This window comes from Pseudocercospora fijiensis (genome assembly GCF_000340215.1).
Source record: "Pseudocercospora fijiensis CIRAD86 unplaced genomic scaffold MYCFIscaffold_2, whole genome shotgun sequence".
Taxonomy (NCBI): domain Eukaryota; kingdom Fungi; phylum Ascomycota; class Dothideomycetes; order Mycosphaerellales; family Mycosphaerellaceae; genus Pseudocercospora; species Pseudocercospora fijiensis.
Genome location: NW_006921533.1, coordinates 4,024,010 through 4,046,409, shown reverse-complemented (window position 1 = coordinate 4,046,409; position 22,400 = coordinate 4,024,010). Strand labels below are relative to the sequence as shown.

The following is a 22,400-nucleotide window of genomic DNA, read 5'->3' as shown; positions in this document are numbered from 1 at the left end:
TAAGCGTAAATAATGCGCTCCGTAGTAGTATCCTCGGTCGCCCTAGAAACTATCGGTACTAGGTAGTACGGCGTTAACAATCCGCTAAGGCTAGTATTATAGAACGAATTCTTAAGATACTATATTAATATTAGTAGCATCGTCTAATAAGCATTCGATAGATACTTCCCCTTCTTATATAACGATTACTCCGCGTATGCGTCCCGTAGGTACTACTACTACTAAGCTACTTAGTTAAGATTCCGTACCTATCCCTAGCTCTTAGGAGGTACCTTGTCTTTTCCCTTAGCCTTCGAGTCGTTCTTCTTTTCTTTAGCGTTAGCAGCTACCTTACGTACTATAAGGTTATTATCTTTCTAGAGATAGCGGTTCGGGTACGCGTTCTTATAATAGCCTTTCTAGCGACAGCTATAATATTCGACCTTACTAATATTATACCTGCCCTATAAGTTATCGCCTTTCGTATACTTTCCGCCTACGCTACGGTCGCGATTTAACTACTACTTACGGGCCTAACTATTAGATCGACGCTTCTTACCTTTACTATCTCTAGTTTTATTATAGTTACGATCCTTGCGTTTACTAGACGGCTTATTAGGGGTCTCGATACGCGTCGCAAGCTCTATAAGTTCGTAACGCGTCGTTAGTACCGTATAGTATTTAATAATTGCGCTACGAATCGCCGGCTAGACTCGGAGTTTAACGAGGAGATAGCGGATCCTATACTCCTCGCTATAGTCGCTAAGTTAATCTTCGAGCACTACGAGCTTAAGGGCAAAGCTTTAGACTAACTGTCCCTTACGCTAATAGGCCGCCTTATACTCGAGGGTTATATCTAGTATACGGTTTATAGGGTCCCCGACGCAGTCCCGATAGAAGGGTTTAAAGTCCTAGTAGGTATAATTTTATAGGTCCTTAAGGCTGTTTTTAACTTTTTATTATACTATCGCTCCTACGTATCGCCTACGAGGTATATAATACTATAAAGCACCTTGCTTTCGTCTATATAATAGGTAGCTCCGGACAGTATAAAGGTAATAGAAAGTTCTCGAAGGAATCGCCTCGACTCCTTAATCGTATTGCCTTTAAAGGGCTTAGGTTCCTTTAGGCGAGGCTTAATAGCCGTAAGACTAGCGACTACGTAGCTTATACTAGGTATAGTAGCTACGCTTAGCGTACCTCTAGAAAGAGGTAGTCGATACGAGACAGATTTAGCTCTCTAAGATTTAGGCCTCTAAATCGACTCGTTAGCTAACTCTTCCTTATCCTCGTCCTCGTCGTCGCCTAGGGATAGAGTCCTCGTAGGACTCTCGCCGGCAGTACCGCTACTCGGAGCTAGCGCATCGCTAGCATCCCTAAGGGTATAAAGACGCGTATTCTCTCGCTTAGCTTCTTAAGCCTACACTTCTAGCCTAAGTACTTCTTACTTAGCTAGAAATCGTTCGAGCCGTAGGTAGGTCGCTTCTTAGCGCGCCTAATATTCGGCTTCGTCTTATTATATCGCCGCGTCGTTTTCTAATGCTATCGGCGCTCCTAGGGTATTATTCTACGCGTTTCCCGCGCCGGGCGCATTCGGATCGCTTGCGTTTATCTTTCGGGGTTCTATAGGCCGCTACGAAGGGTAGACGGTTTAGAACTATAAAAAAAATAGATATATAGCAACGTATAGAATACCCTCTACTAATCGCTATAGTAGAAAGTAGAACTAAACCGTGCCTTTCTTAGAATAGGGCAGAGCGTTTACTATTAACTAGGCTACGTACGGATAGTATATATGCCGAGCCGGCAACCGAGTATATCTATACGAGCGACCGAGCTTTTCCGCGTATACGCTAAGTAGGCTTTACGCTAGCGAGACAGTACCGCAGTATACGTAATAACATTATATAATTGTTATATAGGCTTGCTAAGGCATAATAGGAGACTTTACTTGCTTAGCTTCTTATAGTAAGCGACTACTAGTACTATTACTAAGTAGCCTATCGTTGTTATTACTTATATAATGCCGCCTACTAGTAGTTATAGTCTGCTTGCTATCTCGTACGTTATTCTTCTACCTATAATCGAGCGTTCTCGCGTACTCGGAGGTCTTTAATCTCTTAGCAGAGTGAATCTAGCTTAGAAGGAGGTTCTAGTACTATTAGAAGTAAAGACTCGACTTATAGATTATAGCACTCGAAGCCGCTTAGATAGCAAGTAGAGCTATACGTACGATTAGCCTTCTAGTAAGGGTATTATTAAGTGCGGCACTAGCTCTTAACGCACTTATAGTACTTAATAGTCGTTCTTAGCTAAGTAAGTAATACGCTAGGCTCGAGTATAAACTCGGTCGTTCTAGCTATTACTGTCTTCTATCGCTTAGCGACTGCTGTCTTATTTAGGTCGTCTAATTCGCGTACTATCGTAGCGCGCTTTATTATATATAGTATAGCTCCGCTAGTAAGAGGTTTACGGTTGCTAAAGATTACCTCCGGCTTTTATAGATTAACCGTTCTACGGAAGTTAATTAGCTAGTGTCTATAGAAGTAACTCGGTAGTAGTATAGCGCGGCTTCCGCCTATTTCGAGAAGCTTTATAATATCGTGTTTGTAAGGATAACTATAGGTCTTACTTAGGTAGTCGTTATAGCGGTAGTATAGGTAGGAATACGAGTACGCCGAGTACTTAATCTCGTTACTATTATTGTTAGTCGTAGTACGAAGGAGGTCGTTAGCACGTTAGTATTAAATCCGTACTTCGAGAAGGCAGTAATCGCTTATAACTCGAGAAACGCTCGCCTAAAACGGTCTAGTAAGTGCCTTATTACATCTCTTTAGGTTCTTAGTAAGGCGGATATAGCGGCAGTTATGCCCTTCGTTCTACTAGTTAAGAAGGCTCTTAAATAACGTAAAGATATCGTAGCGGCTGCTATAGTTAAGCTAGCGTTTAATACGTCTATATGTAGCCTTAACCTAAGAGGTTGTCTTATAGCTAAAGTATAGAACTTAGTTAGTCTAGTAGTCGACAATATAGGTCTTATATCGCTACTAGTTATTATTTAGATAGGCCTTAAATATAGGATATACGTTGTCTAATTTCCGTACGTTCTCGTTAAACTCGGCCTCGCTTTAACTATAGATAGTATAGGTAAATAGCTATAGAAACTTGCTAGTTTAAGGACTGTTAGTCTAGTAACCGTTAGCGCCCTTTACCTATCTATACTCGCTACGTTCTTTACGGACACGCGTTAGTATATCCTACTATAGATACTAGTTATAGACGATATTAGTAGCCTTAGGTATAACCTCCTTAATAGCGTAGATTAGTAACTCTTTACGATTAGTACTAATAATAAAGGGTATACTATAGTCGGCTTGTTCGAGGCCCTTTTGTAGTAACTATAGCAACCTTACAAACTCCGCTTTCTCCGGCTTCGGTTTAATAAGACTAATACTAAGCTTAATAGTATCGTTTATAGGTCTAGTAGCGACAATATCTATAAGCTCGAGGTTATAGATATTAGTAGAGTATATAGTATTAATAATTAGTATATATAGTGTCTTCTTAAAGGCCTCGATTAACTTAGGGTAGAGGGCAACTATACTACGAATTGCACCGTTATAGGGGTTAGTATAAATGTCGTAGAATATACTATTATCGTCTAGTAGTTTAACTAGGCGCTAAGCCTAGTTTATCTCCTATCGAGCGACAATATTACGAGTTATAGCAACGTTCTGTATATCCTTTAGTTTAAGCACTATACTACTACGACCGCGGAAGTAGGCTATAATCTTCGAGGTTAGTATTCGCGCCTACTATAAGCGCTCTAGTTATTCTAGGAACTACGTAGTTCTCGAGCGCTACCTATATATAGTAAAAGCGACAATATCGTCCTTCTCGTAGTTATAGAAACAGTAATCTTCTTTAGTAGAATGCTAGATTATCTATTAACTATCGGGTTATACTAGATTAACCGCAACTATATAGAAGAAGAATTTATAGCCTATTTTCTTTAAAGTCGACTTCCGCTTTATCGACTCGTTATCCTACTTCTACGTACGCTTATCTAGTAAGCCGAAGCAACTATAGACCTATCGGTAGCGATATTTAATACCTTTCTTATTCTTCTATAGCTTATATTACTTAAACTCGTACCTAGTAGACTTGCCGAATACGTAGATATATAACTCTAAGGCTCTATAAGACGGAAACTCTAACTCTCGCGGTATAGGACTACGATAGCGCGCCTTTAGCGAGAATAGATACTTCTAAGGGCGCGGTAATACTAATCTATTATTAGGTAGCGATAGTAAGCGATAGCGACCTCGAATACGCGTCTCCGAGACTAATTAAACCTCCTCCTACGACTTAATATCTACTACTAATTAAACCTCCTCCTACGACTCGATATCTACTATCGCTATATCTATCGATTGCGTATCTTCCGCTACTACTACCGCCGCCGCTACGTCGCTACTACTACCGCTAGCGATAAGATTATCGAGAAACTCGTCGTATAATAGAGATTTAGCTATTTTTAATAGTTACTAGGCAATCTACTATAAAAGGGGGAAGAAATACGAATTTTAGGTCTACGGTAGAATTAAGTAGAATTCTTTCCTAGATAACGCGCTACGCGCCCGTTAATAATACTAACTAAGAACGGAAATGACCTGTATTAGGTAGAAAGAGCACGTAATTCTATATAGGGCGATTCTACAATGGTGCTAGCATCGGGGTATACTAGGGCTCGGGCGGGTAGCTGGGGCTCGGTTTAGCCTCGAGGAGCAAGCAAGATGTGGGACGGGCGGGGAGTTCCTGCTAATGCTATGCTCCAATGCTTGTGGAATCCCGGAATCTACCGCTCGTCCTCATAATCATGATGGCGAGGCTCGATGATCGATCTACAAAACCTGCTCGGCGATTCATGCACTGCATTTTCTGGTGTGCACGTCCATAGCACCATGTGCTATTGTGCTATATATTTCTCCTACCTGGTGAAACCTCACTACGGACGTGAGACTGCTATCTGATCGCACGATCACTGGTATGTATGTACAAAGAACCGACTTATTACCACGTGCGCATGGCACACTTTGTCCATCGAGTCGTCTGTGCTTGGATCGCCATTACGATGTTTAAGATGTGACACGTCGCACGGGTGAGGCGAACAGATACTCGCAAGCACTCCCTTGGTTGGGAATTCCTTCAACCGGAGTCTAGCCACATGTTCACGACCGCCAGAAACAGCCCCTCGGACCATTTTCGTCTACCTCGATCATAGGGTATACCTGCAAAATGCGGAGCTCGAAGCACGTAAGACAGGCAAAGGATGGTGGTGCAAAGGCCAATTCTGGAATCTCGAAGAGTTGAAGGTTGCCGAGAGACCGGCCATACATGCTTAACATAAGGCCCGTAAAACATCCTCAAGGATGCCAACGTCGACGTTCGTGGTGGCTTGTAAACTCCACGTTTCGTGTCTTGAACGGATTTCGGTCCACTTCTGCGTGCCGACCATAGGGATGAAGAAGTCTTCTTGAGCAATTCAGAGATCGGACCAGACCCAACTACACTCGTGCTCGCTTCAAGATGCAGTGTCTCTTTCCATAGACCGCCTGCCGATTGTCTTCGGCAGAGAAATTGGTGCCGAGCCGTGGAGAAACAGGACCACAAAATCTGCAATCAAGGTCGACGGTAAATCGTAGTTCCTGGAAGCAATGTGAAATCGGAAAAAGACGATCATGCTGCTCATTTCAGATCGATGCTATCTTTTATAGAGACCTCTCACGCGCTGAAATAGTCAATGCCGCTCTGAATTGCATTATGGATCTTCGCTACCACCGCCTGAGCACGGACTTGATCCGCTGATAGACTCTTTGCAACTGCAGCTGAAAACGTATCATGGTCATCCAACAACACCTTCAGCGTCCCAACAATGATTGGACTTTGTCCATTCTGGTCGAACAGTGGCTTCTTGGCCTTGGCCTCTTCCACCGCCGCCGGAATGCTCTCCCCTACAGTGTCGATTACTGTCTGAACAATGCTGGTGGACTCTTGAGCGTCGAAGGGGGTTTGTCTCAAATTCGCGTCTGCGAAACCCTTTCGATTGGCGAGGTGAATTGCCGTGAAGTCGCCCAGCAAAGGCGTCTCAGAGAGTAGAGATCCGTCATAGGTAGCAACGTGTGTGCGAAGGCTTTGGACGCCAGCATGAATGTTTAGGACATCTTGATTGATCGTTTGAGCTGTGATGAGCTCTTGTCTGCGTTCGACGGTTGTCGGAGAAGCTACCGCTAGTGTCGCGAGAAGGAAGCTCAAGACGGCTCGAAGTGGTGCCATTATGCTGAGGATGTGATGGACCGCAATAATCAATTTTCTAATTTTTCCTGGGCTTTGTTCTTCACAGATGAGGCTGGTTTGCAACGGTTTTTGGGTCCTTCCAAAGGCTGATATTTATAGGTTTACCTCATCGACGTCCACTTGCATCATGCCTCGGCCTCACGCTAGCAGCCAATACCACCAGACGATCTAACGAATTATAGCGTGGGCGACTGCATGAGCGTCTGCTAAGCAGGAAGACGGCGTTGTAACAGGTGGATGTATCAAGTCGCTTGCAGTAAGACGGTGAGTTGCCCGTTTGGCCAGACACTTGCTCCCATCTCGTCTATGCACAAGTGATCGAGGGATCGACACTTGCGACATCGAAAGTGAGGAAGCCGGCTCAGAGACTCTTTACAAATGCTGCAACATCTCGAGTGACTTTCAAGTGCGCCTCTGGTATTAGTTTCCGAAACATGAGAGCTGTGGCATGTACTACTCCAAGATTTACGTGAGCATTAGCTTCAACGCCAGCGGCAAGGAGCTTGCGATGGTAGGCCATGCCTTCATCTCTTAATGGGTCCAGCTCGTCCATGGCCAGTACATGAGGGGGCAAGCCGACGCAGTCCTCAATGGAGGCGTGATGGGGCCAGGCCAAAGGATTCCGAATGTCCTCCCCGCTGTAGTAGAATGCCATCCCGGCGAGCATTGTGGTGTATAACCAATAACCTGGAAATCAATATTTCAGCTTGTGTAATCATTGTTGCTAGTTAGAAGCATACCTTCACATTCGTAAAGACTCGGCAGCTCCTTCAGCTTTCGTGCGTCGCTCCACCCGTAGCCATTGCTAATACATGGGGAATACGCATAGACACCTGCAATGTCATCGATCCAGCCTTCCTTCTTGGACATCAAAGCCGCCGCAAGTGCAAGGTTTCCTCCTCCGTCTTCGCCATGCAGGGTGATCTTGCCAACTTTGAAGCTTGACTTGTTGGATGCAATATGTCGAACAGCTGAAGCGCAGTCCTTCAAACCTGTTGGGAAGGGATTGTGTTTGCCCCGAGAATAAGCATTCCTGAAATCAACAGCGATTACGACAATGCCTTGCGCTGCCAGAGATAGACACCAGCGGAAATGCACCTTGTTGGCAGTGTCCAGGATGACCATTCCGCCTCCATGGAAGTACAGGACGCATGGTAGAATTTGTTCGTGGGCGGCTGGTCTAAAGACATACAATTTACGCTCTGTTCCATCGAAAGTTGTGAAAGTCGTGGTCTCCTGCTTCACGCTGGGCTCATCATCGTCTTCCGGCAGGTCATTTGGCATTGTATTGTACAGCTTGGTCGTCGTGGCCTCGCTCCAGGCCATCTGGCTCCTCGAACCCGGGTCATCCCATCTGATCTGTGAGAATGGGTCAGGCTGACTGCCGTCGAATCCAAAGGCTCGGAATGCTTCCACAAGCTTGGGGTGTGCTCTTGGCTCCTGGAAGAACTTGAAGTTCGGATCTGCAATTCGTCCGGGTGCTAGAAAAGTAGGCGCAAAGGTCAGTCCATACCCGAGACCCTGAGGAGCCTTGCAGCCATACCGCGATAGGACAGGGAAACCACCGTGTTCTTCAGCTCTAGCGCTGCATTATTATTCGGGTCCAGGTCGGGCTCGCTCGCCATGAGAGCGGGATGGTAAGAAGAGACGTCGGGAAGGGAGGGATTCCAATGCGGGTGTGCATGATTCAGCGTTGCCTTTCCCAGCCCCCACTTTCGTCACTTTCCAGGTTGTTGTGCGGTGGATTGCATGTGCATCGCATAAAACAGAAGACGCCCTTCTTCCCTCACACTCGGACATCAAAGGTATGTTCCAAGGACAGACAGCAGGACACCAGAACAGCAAAAAAAGCTGCCGAAACCCAGAATTGAACTAGGGATCTTCGCATGCCTGTCTGTACAAGTGCGACGCGTTCTACCGCAATGTCAGTATTCGCGGAGTGCATATGGAAGCGTGAAATGTACACCACTGCGCCATTCCGGCGAACGTTGTTGAGCACAACCCTGCAATGGTGGGTGTTTTTCATCCACCAGTGGTGCGGATGTTCCCGGACAATTTGAATCTGTATATAGAAAATTCATCTTGGATGTTAGTGCCCGCGTCTAACTAGTATAGCGGTCCTCTATCGCCTCGGAACTAGATACTGCGAAGACTATAACCTCTCTATACTAGAATCTATAGCGACGATAATAAAACTAGTTATTAGGGCTAAAGAGGCTATACGTAATTAGCATATAACTAGGCCGAGTAAAGCTAGGGTCTCGATACCTTAGGTAGGGCTTAGCGCTTAGCGTTAGGCTAACTCTCCTACCTTCCTCCCTCTCCTCCTAGATCCTTATCGAATACTATACTAATTTACTACTACCCTATCTACCTGCTAATATAACCCTTCTTATATAGTATTCGATCTACCCTTTAAGGGTAGTAGCTAGATAGTCCTTATTTTAAGCTTTTAGCGGTATAGCTATAATAACTAATCTAACTATACTACGCCCGAAGAACGGGACCTATACGTACTATTCTATCGAAACAACCGTACTAATTATTAAGCAAGGCCTTCTATACGGCCTATTATACCGAGTTAATCGTACTAAGCCGATATCTACTAATTCCGCTATATCCGTATCTTAGGGGCCTATAATACATTATTAGTGTTACCCCTTACAATAGCGGGCTTATTACGAAGCAACAATAACCGTACTACCGCTAGCAGCGCTAGCAATAACAACGCTAGTAGCATAGCTCCCGCTAAAGTGCCTACTAAAGTGCCTCCTACTAAAGAGCCTACTAGAGAGCCTATTAAAGAAGAACCTATAATTCTAGGTAACGACCTAGAATTGCCTGTCGACGATATTCTTAACAATATTGTTAACCGTCGATATAGCTAACTAGCCTTTAGGCCCTAACTAGTAGGGAGACTCTAAGAAGCTACCTAAAATAGGCTTACTGCCCTACGTTAAGAACAATAGCTAAAGGATAACCTCCTCGAGATTCGCCGCCTATAGGAAGCCCTAACAACTACTGCTAGACTAGAACTAGTAGTAGGACCTTCTATTTAAAAGAAGGATGCTAAGCTTAAAGACTATACTATATTTAATGGCTCTAGCCGCAAGCAGTATAATAATTACATACGTAATTGTGAATTGAACTAGCGGAATGCACTAAGGGCCCTGCTAGACGACTATTCGCTAGTTGTCTATGCTATGTAATACATTAATAGAGACCTAAAACGTACCTAGGATAACTATTTCGACTCCCTTACTAATTAGACCGCTGTTTAGTAGCAAGACTATAAGACCATTATACTAGACACCCTTAGAAACCCTATACTAAGGCAATAATACGCTTAGGACTAATACCTTCGAGCTAAACAAAAGACTAATTAATCGGCTCGCTTATTTAAGGCCTATTTAAAGACCCTTAAGGACGATTTGCTAGCTAAGACCGACTCTATCTAGATTTCCGAAATACGCCCTAAATTGCGATAGGAACTAGTCCTCGAATTAGACCGCCGCCGTATATTCGAACAGGCTAACCTAATACGCATTTAATTTATAGTCGAAGTAGAAACAGCCGAACGAGCTGTTTAGCTTTAGTAACGGCTAGAATTAAGGATCCGACCTGCTAGCAACTATAGCAACCGTAGCCGCGGAGGAAACCAAGGTTCCTACTAAGACAACAATGCTAACAATAGGAACAGTAACGATCGTAGAAGAGGCCGTAGCCGGCGGCTATATAGAGGAGGCCGCGATAGGGGCCGTAGAAGGGGCTCGTATCCCTATAATGCTAACCGCTCGACTAACAATAGTAGCAACAATAGCTACGGCAACAATCTCCTAACCGGATTAAAGTGCTTTAACTATAATAGCACTAGTTATCTACTAGGCTAATGCGACAAACCTAGAGACTAAGCCCGAATCGACCGTGCTGCCGCTAAGTACCGTAAGCACCTTTTAGCCGCTAATGCTACCCCTATCGGTCCTTCGAAAAAAGAGTAAGCGCCGTACTAATTGTTAGCCTTATACGGCGTAAAACTATCGATATAGTGCTAGCTATTATACGCACCTGTCTCGTAGGAGATATATATAGGAATAACTATAAGACTAAGGTTACGCTAGACCTAGGAAATTTAGTTAGCGCCCTTATTAGCTATCGCCTAGCTAAGCAATTAGACCTTCGACAACTGCCTAGGACTAACCTGCTAACCCTTACTTGGTTTAATAACGCTCGGCACTTAACCTACGGAGCCTACTATATCTATATAGCCCTAAGAGACGACCTCGGCAATAAGCGCCTACTAAACTTTACTACCTACGCAGTAGATATAGACAGCCTCCTATCTAAGATTGTTATTAGCAACCCTGTTCTTAAGTACTATACTATAGTTATAGACTTAGGCAGTTAATAGTAGCGATTTAGGATCGCTAGGAAAGAGGACATTAAACATATCGATATTAGCGAGTGCCCTAACGATATTAGGGTCCTATTTATCGGCAACCTAATACCTGCCGTAGCTAACCTAACAGTCGACCTATTAGGCGATAACGATAAGCCTATGCCCCCTAATAGTATAGACTCTAATTAGCTTGCTCGCATACCGGAGCCTATTCGAGAAACCTATATTAATGTGTTTAAATACCACTTAGCATCGACATTGCCTATATTCAAAGAGACGGATTATAAGATTAATATTATAGAGGGTAAGGAGGTCCCTTTTAGCCCCCTCTACAACCTTAGTAAACGAGAGCTTGCTATATTGCGTAAGTACCTAGAGGAAAACCTAGCTAATAGTCGCATTCGGTATAGTAATAGCCCTACTAGCGCCCCTATCCTGTTCGTACTAAAGAAGGATAGTAGCCTACGCCTATATATTAATTATCGTAGGCTTAACGCTGTTACTATTAAAGACCGCTATCTACTTCCTCTTATTAATAAGACCCTCGATCGCCTTTCTAGTGCTTACTACTATACTATATTAGACATTAAGGATGTATACTATCGTATCTATATCCGTAAGGGTAATAAATAGAAAACAGCCTTCCGTACCCGCTATAGCTATTTCGAGTATCTAGTTATACTATTTAGGCTAGTAAACGCCCCTGCAATATTCTAGTCCTATATTAATCGGGCCCTATTAGGCCTATTGGAATACCTCTATATAGTTTACCTAGATAATATCCTAGTTTATATACACTTACCTAATATTGCAGAATACTAGGCTATAGTACGAAAGGTCCTCGACCGCCTACGGGCCTATAGCCTGTATTACAAGCCTTCTAAATGTACCTTTGCTACTAAGGAGGTGTCCTTCCTTAGCTTCCTCGTATTAACTAAGGGTATTAAGGCTAATCCTAATCGGATTAAAACTATTACTAAATGGCCTGTTCCTACGTCAATTAAGGAACTATAGTCGTTCCTCGGTTTTGCTAACTTCTATCGCCGATTTATTAAGGGCTATTCGAGGCATGTAATGCTATTAACTAAGCTTACTAAAACTAAGGCTAATCTATCTAGAGAGTTTAGATAGACTAATAAGATATAAGCCGCTTTTAACGGTTTAAAGAAACGATTTACTAAAGTCCCCTTATTGCACTATTTCGTACTAAGCAAACAGATCCGAATTGAGACTAACGCTTTACAGTTCGCTATATTAGCTATTATATTACAGTAGGCTAATAATACCTACTAGTACCCGATTGCCTTCTTCTTAAGGAAGATAATTAATGCTAAACGTCGCTACGAGACCTACGAGCAAGAGCTCCTAGCTATTATCGAGGCCTTTAAGCATTAGAGGCACTACCTCGATAGGGCTTAATATACAATACAGGTCTATACAGACTATAACAACCTCCGTAGAATTACGAAGGTTACTAGGGTTATAGGTCGATAGGCTAGATAGGCCGTCTACCTCGCTAGGTTTGATTTTGATATATTATATCGGCTAGGCGTAAGTAACCCTGCTAATAGCCTATCGAGGCGACCTAATTACGATAGCGGGACTTAGCAATCTATTAATTTATTGTTTCTAACCCTATAGTATAAGATTGCTATAGCCCGTATTGTTAATAAGTAAGCGTAGGATAAGCGGCTTACTAGACTCTGCGACGGCTTAAAGCATATTAATACTCTTGCTATATTAATAGTGCGTATTAAGGACATAGATAGGAGAAGTTATAATAACTCCCTAGTCGACATCGCTATATATAGTAACAGCGATAGCACTGCTATAGTTAATCCGGCTACTAGTGCTATTAGATGTATATAATACGTACCTCGTTTAATAGCGAGGGTGCTATTAAATAACCTTGTAAATAGGGATAGTTAATCGTTTATAGATGAGCTATTACGGGCTTAGCAGAGGGACGCCTTTGCTACTAAACGTATAGACAAGCTTGTAAGTGGGCGAAAGACTCGATCTAGTAAGAGTAACAATTAGTCGATCGATAACAAAGGTTATTTAAAGTTTAAGGGCAGATACTATATCCCCGCTAAACATTCGATCCGACAAGAACTTCTTAAGCGACACTATAATAGTAAGCTTGCCGGTTACTATAGTATAGAGAGGTCGTACGAGCTACTATCGCGTATATACTACTAGCTAAATAGTAAGCGGGATATAAAGGACTACGTAAATACGTATGCCGTATATTAACGAGTTAAAGCACTAAAGCACTTACTATTTGGCGAGTTGTCTTTACTCCCTATTCTAAAGAAGCTATTTGCTAAGCTTACAATAGATTTTATTATAGGCCTTCCGCCTACTAAGCGTAGAGGAAGTAAGGATATGTATAATGCTATCCTAGTTATCGTAGACCGGTTTACTAAGGGCGCTCGTTACATTCCTACCCGAAAGGATTAGACGGCTATTAACCTAGCTAAGGCGCTATAGACTGACATCTTCTATACCTATTAGGGAACCCCTAAGGGGATAGTCTCCGATAGAGGCTCGACATTTACATCGCACTATTAGAGCGAAATATGCCTATAGCTAAGACTAAAGCATTAGCTATTAACAGCCTTCTATCTATAGACTAACGGTCAAATAGAGAGATAGAATGCTACCCTATAGCAGTACCTACGCAGTTATATTAACGAGAACCCTAAGGATTGGGTTAATCTCCTATAACTAGCCGAATTCGTATATAACAATAGTATCTACTTATCTACTAAGGTGTTACCTTATTTCGCTATAATAGGAAGCAACCCTACGCTACTATAAGACCCCCTATCGCTCGAGGCCGAGCGTAAGGAAAGGGAAGCGGGTCAACCTAAGACACTAGCGGCTATTAAGAGGGTTTAGAAGATGCGAGAAATCTATACTAAGATAGCCGAGAAGTTAATAAAGGCTTAAGAGTACTAAAAGACCTACTATAACAAACACTACCTTCTAATAACCTTCAAGTAAGGCGACATAGTTATGCTTAGTATAAAGAACCTCCGCATCCGTAAATACCTATTACCCGATAGCAAAACAAGGCCTAAGCTCGCACTAAGATATATTAGCCTATTCCGCATTCGAGAACCGAAGGGCATATAGGCCTACTAGTTATGGCTTCTACCCTATTATACTATCTATAATACCTTCTATATATCCCTCCTTAAGCTATACTATTAACGCGAAGGCGATAAAGCGCCTACTAAGTTAGAAGAAGTCTTAGCTAATAGTAAAGAGCTATAGTCTATAGAACGCATCCTATAGTACCGGACTAGGAAAGGCAAGAAGGAATATGTTAGGGCTAAAGAGGCTATACGTAATTGGCATATAACTAGGCCGAGTAAAGCTAGGGTCTTAATGCCTTAGGCAGGGCTTAGCGCTTAGCGTTAGGCTAACTCTCCTACCTTCCTCCCTCTCCTCCTAGCTCTTTATCGAATACTATACTAATTTACCACTACCCTATCTACCTGCTAATATAACCCTTCTTATATAGTATTCGATCTACCCTTTAAGGGCAGCAGCTAGATAGTCCTTATTTCAAGCTTTTAGCGGTATAGCTACGAAAACTATCGATTTAACTATATTACGCCCAAAGAACGGGACCTACACGTACTACTCTATCGAAACAACCGTACTAATTATCAAGCAAGGCCTTCTATACGGCCTATTATACTAAGTCAATCGTACTAGACTAATATCTACTAATTCCGCTATATCTGTATCTTAGGGGCTAACAATATATTATTAGCGTCGCCCCTTATAATAGCCGGTTCGTTACAAAACAACAACCGTACTGCCGCTAGCAGCGCTAGCAATAACAATACTAGTAGCACAGTGCCTACCGAAGTACCTACTAAAGTGCCTACTAAAGCACCTACTAAAGAACCTACTACTAGGCCTGCCGAAGAACCTATAGTTCTAGGCGACGACCTAGAATTGCCTGTTAACGATATACTTAATAATATTGTTAATCGACGATATAGCTAGCTAGCCTTTAGCCCCTAGCTAGTAGCAAGACTTTAAGAAGCCACTTAAAACAGGCTTACTGCCTTGCGCTAGGAATAATAGCTAAAGGATAATCTCCTCGAAATTCGTCGCCTATAAGAAGCCCTAGCGACTAATACTAAACTAATAGCAGGGCCTTCCTCTCTATCTGTTTTAGTCTAAAAGAAGGATGCTAAACTTAAGGACTATACTGTGTTTAATAGCTCTAGTCGGAAGCAATACAATAACTACATTCGTAACTGCGAGCTTAACTAGCGTAATGTACTAAGAGCGCTGCTAGATAACTACTTATTAGTCGTCTATGCTATATAATACATTAATAGCGACCTAAAACGTACCTAGGATAACTACTTTAACTCCCTTACTAATTAGACCGCTGTTTAGTAGCAAACCTATAAAACTATTATGCTAGACACCCTTAGAAACCCTATACTAAGGCAACAATACGCTTAGGACTAGTACCTTCGGGCTAAGCAAAAGACTAATTAATTAGCTCGTTTATTTAAGGCCTATTTAAAGACCCTCGAGGACGATTTGCTAGCTAAGACCGACTCTATCTAGATTTCCGAAATACGCTCTAAACTGCGATAGGAGTTGGTCCTTAAATTAGACCGCCGCCGTGTATTTGAACAGGCCAACCTAATACGCATTTAATTTATAGTCGAAGTGGAAATAGCCGAGCGGGCTGTTTAGCTCTAGCAACGACTAGAATCGAGGATCCGACTAGCTAGTACTAACCGCGGTAATCGTAGTGCCCGCGGAGGCAATAGCTAAGGGTCCTACTAAAACAACAATGCTAACAATAGAAACAGTAATAGCGACCGTAGAAGAGGCCGTAGCCGGCGGCTATATAGAGGAGGCCGCGATAGGGGCCGTAGAAGGGGCTCGTATCCCTATAATGCTAATCGCTCGACTAACAATAGCAGCAATAATAGCTATAGTAGTCTACTAACCGAATTGAAGTGCTTCAATTATAATAGCACTAGCTATCTACTAGGCTAATGCGACAAACCTAAGGACTAGGCCCGAATCGACCGTACTACCGCTAAGTACCGAAAGCACCTCTTAGTAGCTAACGCTACCCCTATAGGCCAACCTTCGAAAAAAGAGTAAGCGCCGCACTAACTGTTAGCCTCGTACGGCGTAAGACTATCGACATTGTACTAGCTATTATACGTACCTATCTTATATCTAGGCCCGATACTAACTATAAGGTAAAGGTTATACTAGATCCCGGAAATTCAGTTAGCGCCCTTATTAGCTATCGCCTAGCTAAGTAATTAGACCTTCGACAACTGCCGAGGACTAACCTGCCAACCCTTGCTTAGTTTAATAACGCTCGGCACTTAACCTATAGAGCCTACTATATTCCTATAGTTCTAAAAGACGACCTCGGAAATGAACGCCTACTAAACTTTACTACCTACGCGGTAGATATAGACAGCCTCCTATCTAACATTGTTATTAGAAACCCTGTTCTTAGGTACTATACTATAGTTATAGACTTAGGTAGTTAACAATAGCGATTTAGAATCGCTAGGAAAGAGGATATTAAATACATCGACATTAGCGAGTGTCCTAATAATATTAGGGTCCTGTTTATTAGTAACCTAATACTAGCCTCCGCCTTAGCTAATCTAACTGCCGACCTGCTCGGTAGTAATAACGATAAACTAGTGCCCCCTAATAGTATAGATCCTAAACAACTTAAGCGCATACTAGAACCTATTCGAGAGACCTATATTAATATGTTTAAATACTACTTAGCATCGACATTGCCTATATTTAAAGAGACGGATTATAAGATTGATATTATAGAGGGCAAGGAGGTTCCTTTTAGCCCCCTCTACAACCTTAGTAAACGAGAGCTTGCTATATTACGTAAGTACCTAGAGGAAAACCTAGCTAATAGTCGAATTCGGTATAGTAACAGCCCTACTAGTGTACCTATCCTGTTCGTACTAAAGAAAGATAGTAGCCTACGTCTATATATCGACTATTAAGGGCTTAATGCTATTACTATTAAAGACCGCTGTCTACTTCCTCTTATTAATAAGACCCTCGATCGCCTTTCGGGTGCCTACTACTACACTATACTAGACATTAAGGATGCGTACTATCGTATCCGTATTCGTAAGGGCGACGAATAGAAAACAGCCTTCCGTACTCGCTATAGCTATTTCGAATACTTAGTTATACTATTTAGCCTAGCTAATGCCCCTATAATATTTTAGTCCTATATCAATCGGGCCCTTTTAGGCCTATTAGACTATCTCTGTGTAGTTTACCTAGATAACATCCTAGTTTACACACATTTACCTAACATTACGGAGCACTAGGCTACAGTCCGCAAGGTGCTCGATCGCCTACGAGCCTATAGCTTATATTATAAGCCTTCTAAATGCACCTTTGCTACTAAAGAGGTGTCCTTCCTTAGCTTCCTCGTATTAACCGAGGGTGTTAAGGCTAATCCTAATCGGATTAAGACCATTACTAAGTAGCTAACCCCTACTAGTATTAAGGAGCTTTAATTATTCCTCGGCTTCGCTAATTTCTATCGTCGCTTTATTAAGGGCTATTTACGGCATATAATGCCCCTAACTAAGCTCACTAAAACCAAGGCTAACCTAACTAGAGAGTTCAAATGGACTAATAGAGCACAAGCCGCTTTTAACGGTTTAAAGAAGCGATTTACTAAAGTCCCTTTATTATACTATTTTGTACTAAACAAGCAGATCCGAATTGAGACTAACGCTTTATAGTTCGCTGTATTAGCTATAATGTCTTAGCAGTTAGATAGTAACTACTACTAGCATCTAATTGCCTTCTTCTTAAGAAAGATAATTAATGCTAAGCGTCGCTACGAGACCTACGAGTAAGAGCTCTTAGCTATTATCGAGGCCTTTAAGTATTAGAGGCATTACCTCGATAGGGCCTAATATACGATATAGGTCTATATAGACTATAACAACCTCCGTAGCATTACTAAGGTTACTAGAGTTATAGGTCGATAGGCTAGATAGGCCGTCTACCTCGCTAGGTTTGATTTTAATATATTATATCGGCTAGGCGTAAGTAACCCTACTAATAGCCTATCGAGGCGACCTAACTACGATAGCGGGACTTAGCAATCTATTAATTTATTGTTTCTAACCCTGTAGTATAAGATTGCTATAGCCCGTATTATTAATAAGCACGCGTAGGATAAGCGGCTTACCGGACTCCGCGACGGCTTAAAGCATATTAATACTCTTGCTATATTGATAGTGCGTATTAAGGCAAGAGCTAAGGATACAGATAGGAGAAGTTATAATAACTCCCTAGTCGACATCGTAATATATAGTAACAGCGATCAAAGTACTAATGCAGTTAATCTAGCTACTAGTGCTATTAGATGCATATAATACGTACCTCGTTTAATAGCGAGGGTGCTATTAAATAACCTTACAAATAGGGATAGTTAATCGTTTATAGATGAGCTATTACGGGCTTAGTAGAGGGACGCCTTTGCTACTAAACGTATAGACAAGCTTGTAAGTAGGCAAAAGACTCGATCTAGTAAGAGTAATTAGTCGATCGACGACAAAGGTTACTTAAGGTTTAAGGGCAGATACTATGTCCCCGCTAAACAATCGATTAGACAAGAACTTCTTAAGCGATACTATAATAGTAAGCTTGCCGGTTACTATAGCATAGAGAGGTCGTACGAGCTACTATCGCGTACATACTACTAGCTAAATAGTAAGCGGGACATAAAGGACTACGTAAATACGTGTGCCGTGTATTAACGTATTAAGGCACTAAAGTATTAGCCTTTTAGCGAGTTGTCCTTATTGCTAATCCCTTACAAGCCATTTATAGAGCTTATAATGGATTTTATTACAGGTCTTCCCCCTACTAAGCGAAGAGGAAGCAAAGACATCTTTAACGCTATCCTAGTCGTTATAGACCGGTTTACTAAGGGCGCTCGATACATCCCGGCGCGGAAAGATTAGACTGCTATTAATATAGCAGAAGCGCTATAGAACAACATCTTCTATACCTATTAGGGGACCCCTAAAGGGATAGTCTCTAACCGAGGCTCGACATTTATATCTCATTATTAGAGTGAGATTTGCCTATAGCTAAGACTTAAGCATCGCCTATCTATAGCATTCTATCTACAAACAGATAGTCAGACCGAAAGGCAGAATGCTACGCTGCAGCAGTACCTACGCAGCTACATTAATAAGAACCCTAATAACTAGGTTAATCTCCTATAACTAGCCGAATTCGTATATAATAACAGTGTCTACTTATCTACTAAGGTGTTACCTTATTTCGCTATAATAGGAAGCAACCCTATACTACTATAAGACCCCCTATCGCTCGAGGCCGAGCGTAAGGAAAGGGAAGCGTGTCAAGTACTACTTAATGTAACTAATGTATTAGAAGAAGGACTAATCTATGTAGAAGTCCGAAGATAAAGTGTAGCAGTTGCAGCCTCAGGCATTAGGCACGTAATAGACCCTAACACCTAGGCATACACTCTAAGTTACCCCCTTAGCACGTGTATATCGCTATAGAATAAAACAAACAACATAATAGCCATTCTGTTAGCAAAGCAAACAAGGGGTATTAGGTAAGCAGAAACAGGTAAACAAACTAGACTACTCTTAGGTTATATAGACAAAGCAAACAAAGGCCCTCCTTAGTATTTAGTAGCTAGCTTCGTAGCGTTCTTAATAGCGGCCTTGCAATCTACTAGGTTTAGTTGTTTAATAAAGCGGCTATACTTAATCTTGTTAAGTAGCTTAGTAAAGCTATTAGCAATCTAATCGTGTATGCTAACCTATTAAACGACAATAGAGCTATTAGCAATCTTCTCTCGGATATAGTAAACACGAGCATCTATATGCTTCGTGCGGCTATTAATACTAGTCGACTTAGTAATAGCGATAGCGGACTAATTGTCCTCGTACAGCGTAACTAGAAGAATATAGCCCTTATAGCCGACTTCCTTTAATAAACGAGCTAAGGCAACTGCCTCCTTAGCGCCTATAGTAAGTTAGACATACTTAGCTTTAGTTAACGACAGTGTAACAAGCGTCTAGCGGCCGGACTTATACAACAGAGGTCCGCCTGCAATAGTAAAGTAGAAACTATCTATAGAGCGGCGAGTGACTAGATCGTTAGCCTATAAGGCATTATAGTATCTAGCAAACTTAAGGTCGTCAGCCTCGTTCTAATTGCCTTAGAAGCGCATACTACGGCTTAGAGTACTAACTAGGTACTTAATTAGCTAAAGAAGCGCGGTATAGTGTTCCTCGGTCGGGTTAGAGATAAATCGTAACAACAGGCCTATAGTGTAGCAAGCATTAGGTCGTATAATTATAGCTAGCTATAGCGCCTTACTAACACCTTCTTAATACTAAGTCTTAAAGGTAGCACTAGCTATATAGCCTTTAGGTGCGCGTTAAATGGATGTCTTAACGTAACGAGGCGCTATTAGAGTAGGTAGACCGATACGTCTACGTATACTATACTTCTCGCAGAGCCTATTTAAGTAGGCGTCCTAAACGACGTAGATAGTACGCTTGTTACGGTCGCGGATAATGCGCATACCGAGATAGTAGTACAGGTCACTAAGTTCTCGCATATTAAATCGGTCCTTTAGTATCTAAGCAACGGCTTCTAGTGCTAATAGGCTATAGGCGATAATGATTATATTATCGACGTAAATAACGATAATCGAGCCGCTAACAACGTGTTTAAATACACATACGTTAGTTATTATTAGTACAAAGTCTAGGCTCTTTAAGTACTTCCGAAGCTCTTTATACTATAGCATTAGTAACTGCTTTAGACTATATAGTGCCTTTAGCAATAGGCAAACTATGCCCTTACTACTACGCTCTTTAAAGCCGTGTAGCTATTTAACGTAGATCTTGTGCTTATCGCTAATTAGGGCATTAAGGAAGGCTATTAGAATATCGTATTACTTAGCCTCTAGGTCGTAATAAGCAATTAGGCTAAACAGGGCTCGAAGCGTGCAAGGCTTAGCAACAGCCGCATAGGTTTTATCGTAATCCTGTCCTTCGACCTATATAAAGCTACGGACGACCTAACGAGCCTTAAACCGGCTTACATTGCTATTAGCGTCTCGCTTAATAGTAAAGACCTATCGACTACGAACAACCTTGCGACCTTCTAGTACCTCTAACCGAGATATATAAACCTATATATAGTTGTCGATTAGTAACTTGTATTTAGCCTTATAGGCCTCCTTCTATTATAGCTAATATAGTAACTAAGTCGCCTCCTTGTAGCTCTTCGGAATAGGAATAGTGTCTCTATTAGACTGTTTAGCAATGTAATAGGAAGCTATAAAACCCTTAATATAGGCTATCGGCATATTAGCTATTATACGTCGAGTCGACTGCCTAATACTATAATCGGCTAGATAGCTACGCAACAGGTTACGAGCCGACTTGTTACTCCGTGTCTTGCGCGCAGAACGATTACTAACAGTCTTAGCTAGTCGCTTAAACCTAGGCAACTAGCCTAGCTCGCCCTTCTTAGCGTTTAGATTATACGCTAGCTCTTCCTCGGCTAACTAAAAGCTATCTTTATTACTTAAAGCTAGTAGTTAAACGTCTAGAAGGTCGTTATCGATTAGCAACGGATTAGCGACCTTATTAGCTATTTCCTGTACAGGTTCGTCTAGAGGCTCTTCTAGCTAGGCTAGAAGCTACTAGACTATACTAGCGGCTTCCTATAGCGACGGTGCCTCGTTACTTACAGAATTAAACAAAGCCGGCATAATAGACTCGAGTGTAACAAACTCGTTCTTAGCTAGGTCGTTAGGATTGGCGTATAGATTTATGCCCTCTAGAAGCAATAGCTTACTAGCCGTCTTAATAAATTGGACATCCTTTAATAGAATAACCTTATACTAGTTAGGGAGGTAAATTATGTATTTTCCTAAGTCTACTAAGTCCTTAGCATAGCCGACTAGCTTGCTAACAAGACCTCTGCTATCTATCTTCTTTCTACGAGCAACTCCGTAATCGTATGCAATAGTAGTATAGCTATAGGCACGAAGATGTTAAAGACGTAGCTGTTTTCGAGACTAATTAAGCTCCCTAGCTACAATAGTATAGGGGCTAAGACCTTCTAAGGTTCTAGGAGTAATATTAAGGACCTGTATAGCAGTAGTAACTGCATACGGCTATAGGGCCTTTAGCAAATTCGTATAGAGCATTATCTTCCGAGCGGTCGTGTATACGATATAGTTACTAACCTTAGCTAGGCTATTCTAAGTAGAAGAATGAGGTGCTATAACCTGTAGTACAATGCCCTAATTACGAGCCTAGCTTAATAGCTAATTTCCGCCGTATTTACCCCCTCTATCGAGGCGGTAGATTAGGATCGAATAGCTAGTTTGTATACGGACGTGTATACGGTGGTCCTTAATTGCTACCGCAGCCCCTAACTTTAGTAAGCTAGCATATTCGTATCGATAGGCTAATTTAGCGCATATAAACAATGTAAAGTAGCGCTCTTGTAGCAGACTAGGGTTAGTAATAGTAACTACATCTACATAGACAATGTAACAGATCGCAGATAGTCGTACGCGTAGCAG

At 42.0% G+C, this 22,400-nt stretch overlaps 2 protein-coding genes across 2 annotated transcripts; both read right to left on the bottom strand.

Annotated features, from left to right (window-relative positions):
• Positions 1 to 4,827: 4,827 nt before the first annotated feature.
• MYCFIDRAFT_214158 (uncharacterized protein) lies at positions 4,828 to 6,315 on the bottom strand (the record flags this gene model as incomplete). Its single annotated transcript, XM_007925382.1, has 1 exon — positions 4,828 to 6,315. The coding sequence occupies one exon, from the start codon at positions 6,313 to 6,315 to the stop codon at positions 5,764 to 5,766; it is 552 nt and encodes a 183-aa protein (XP_007923573.1). The 3' UTR covers positions 4,828 to 5,763.
• Positions 6,316 to 6,697: 382 nt separating this feature from the next.
• MYCFIDRAFT_186521 (uncharacterized protein) lies at positions 6,698 to 8,313 on the bottom strand (the record flags this gene model as incomplete). The annotated part of the gene is made up of 3 exons (XM_007925381.1): positions 6,698 to 7,023; positions 7,077 to 7,817; positions 8,301 to 8,313. The coding sequence occupies 3 exons, from the start codon at positions 8,311 to 8,313 to the stop codon at positions 6,698 to 6,700; spliced, it is 1,080 nt and encodes a 359-aa protein (XP_007923572.1).
• Positions 8,314 to 22,400: the final 14,087 nt, after the last annotated feature.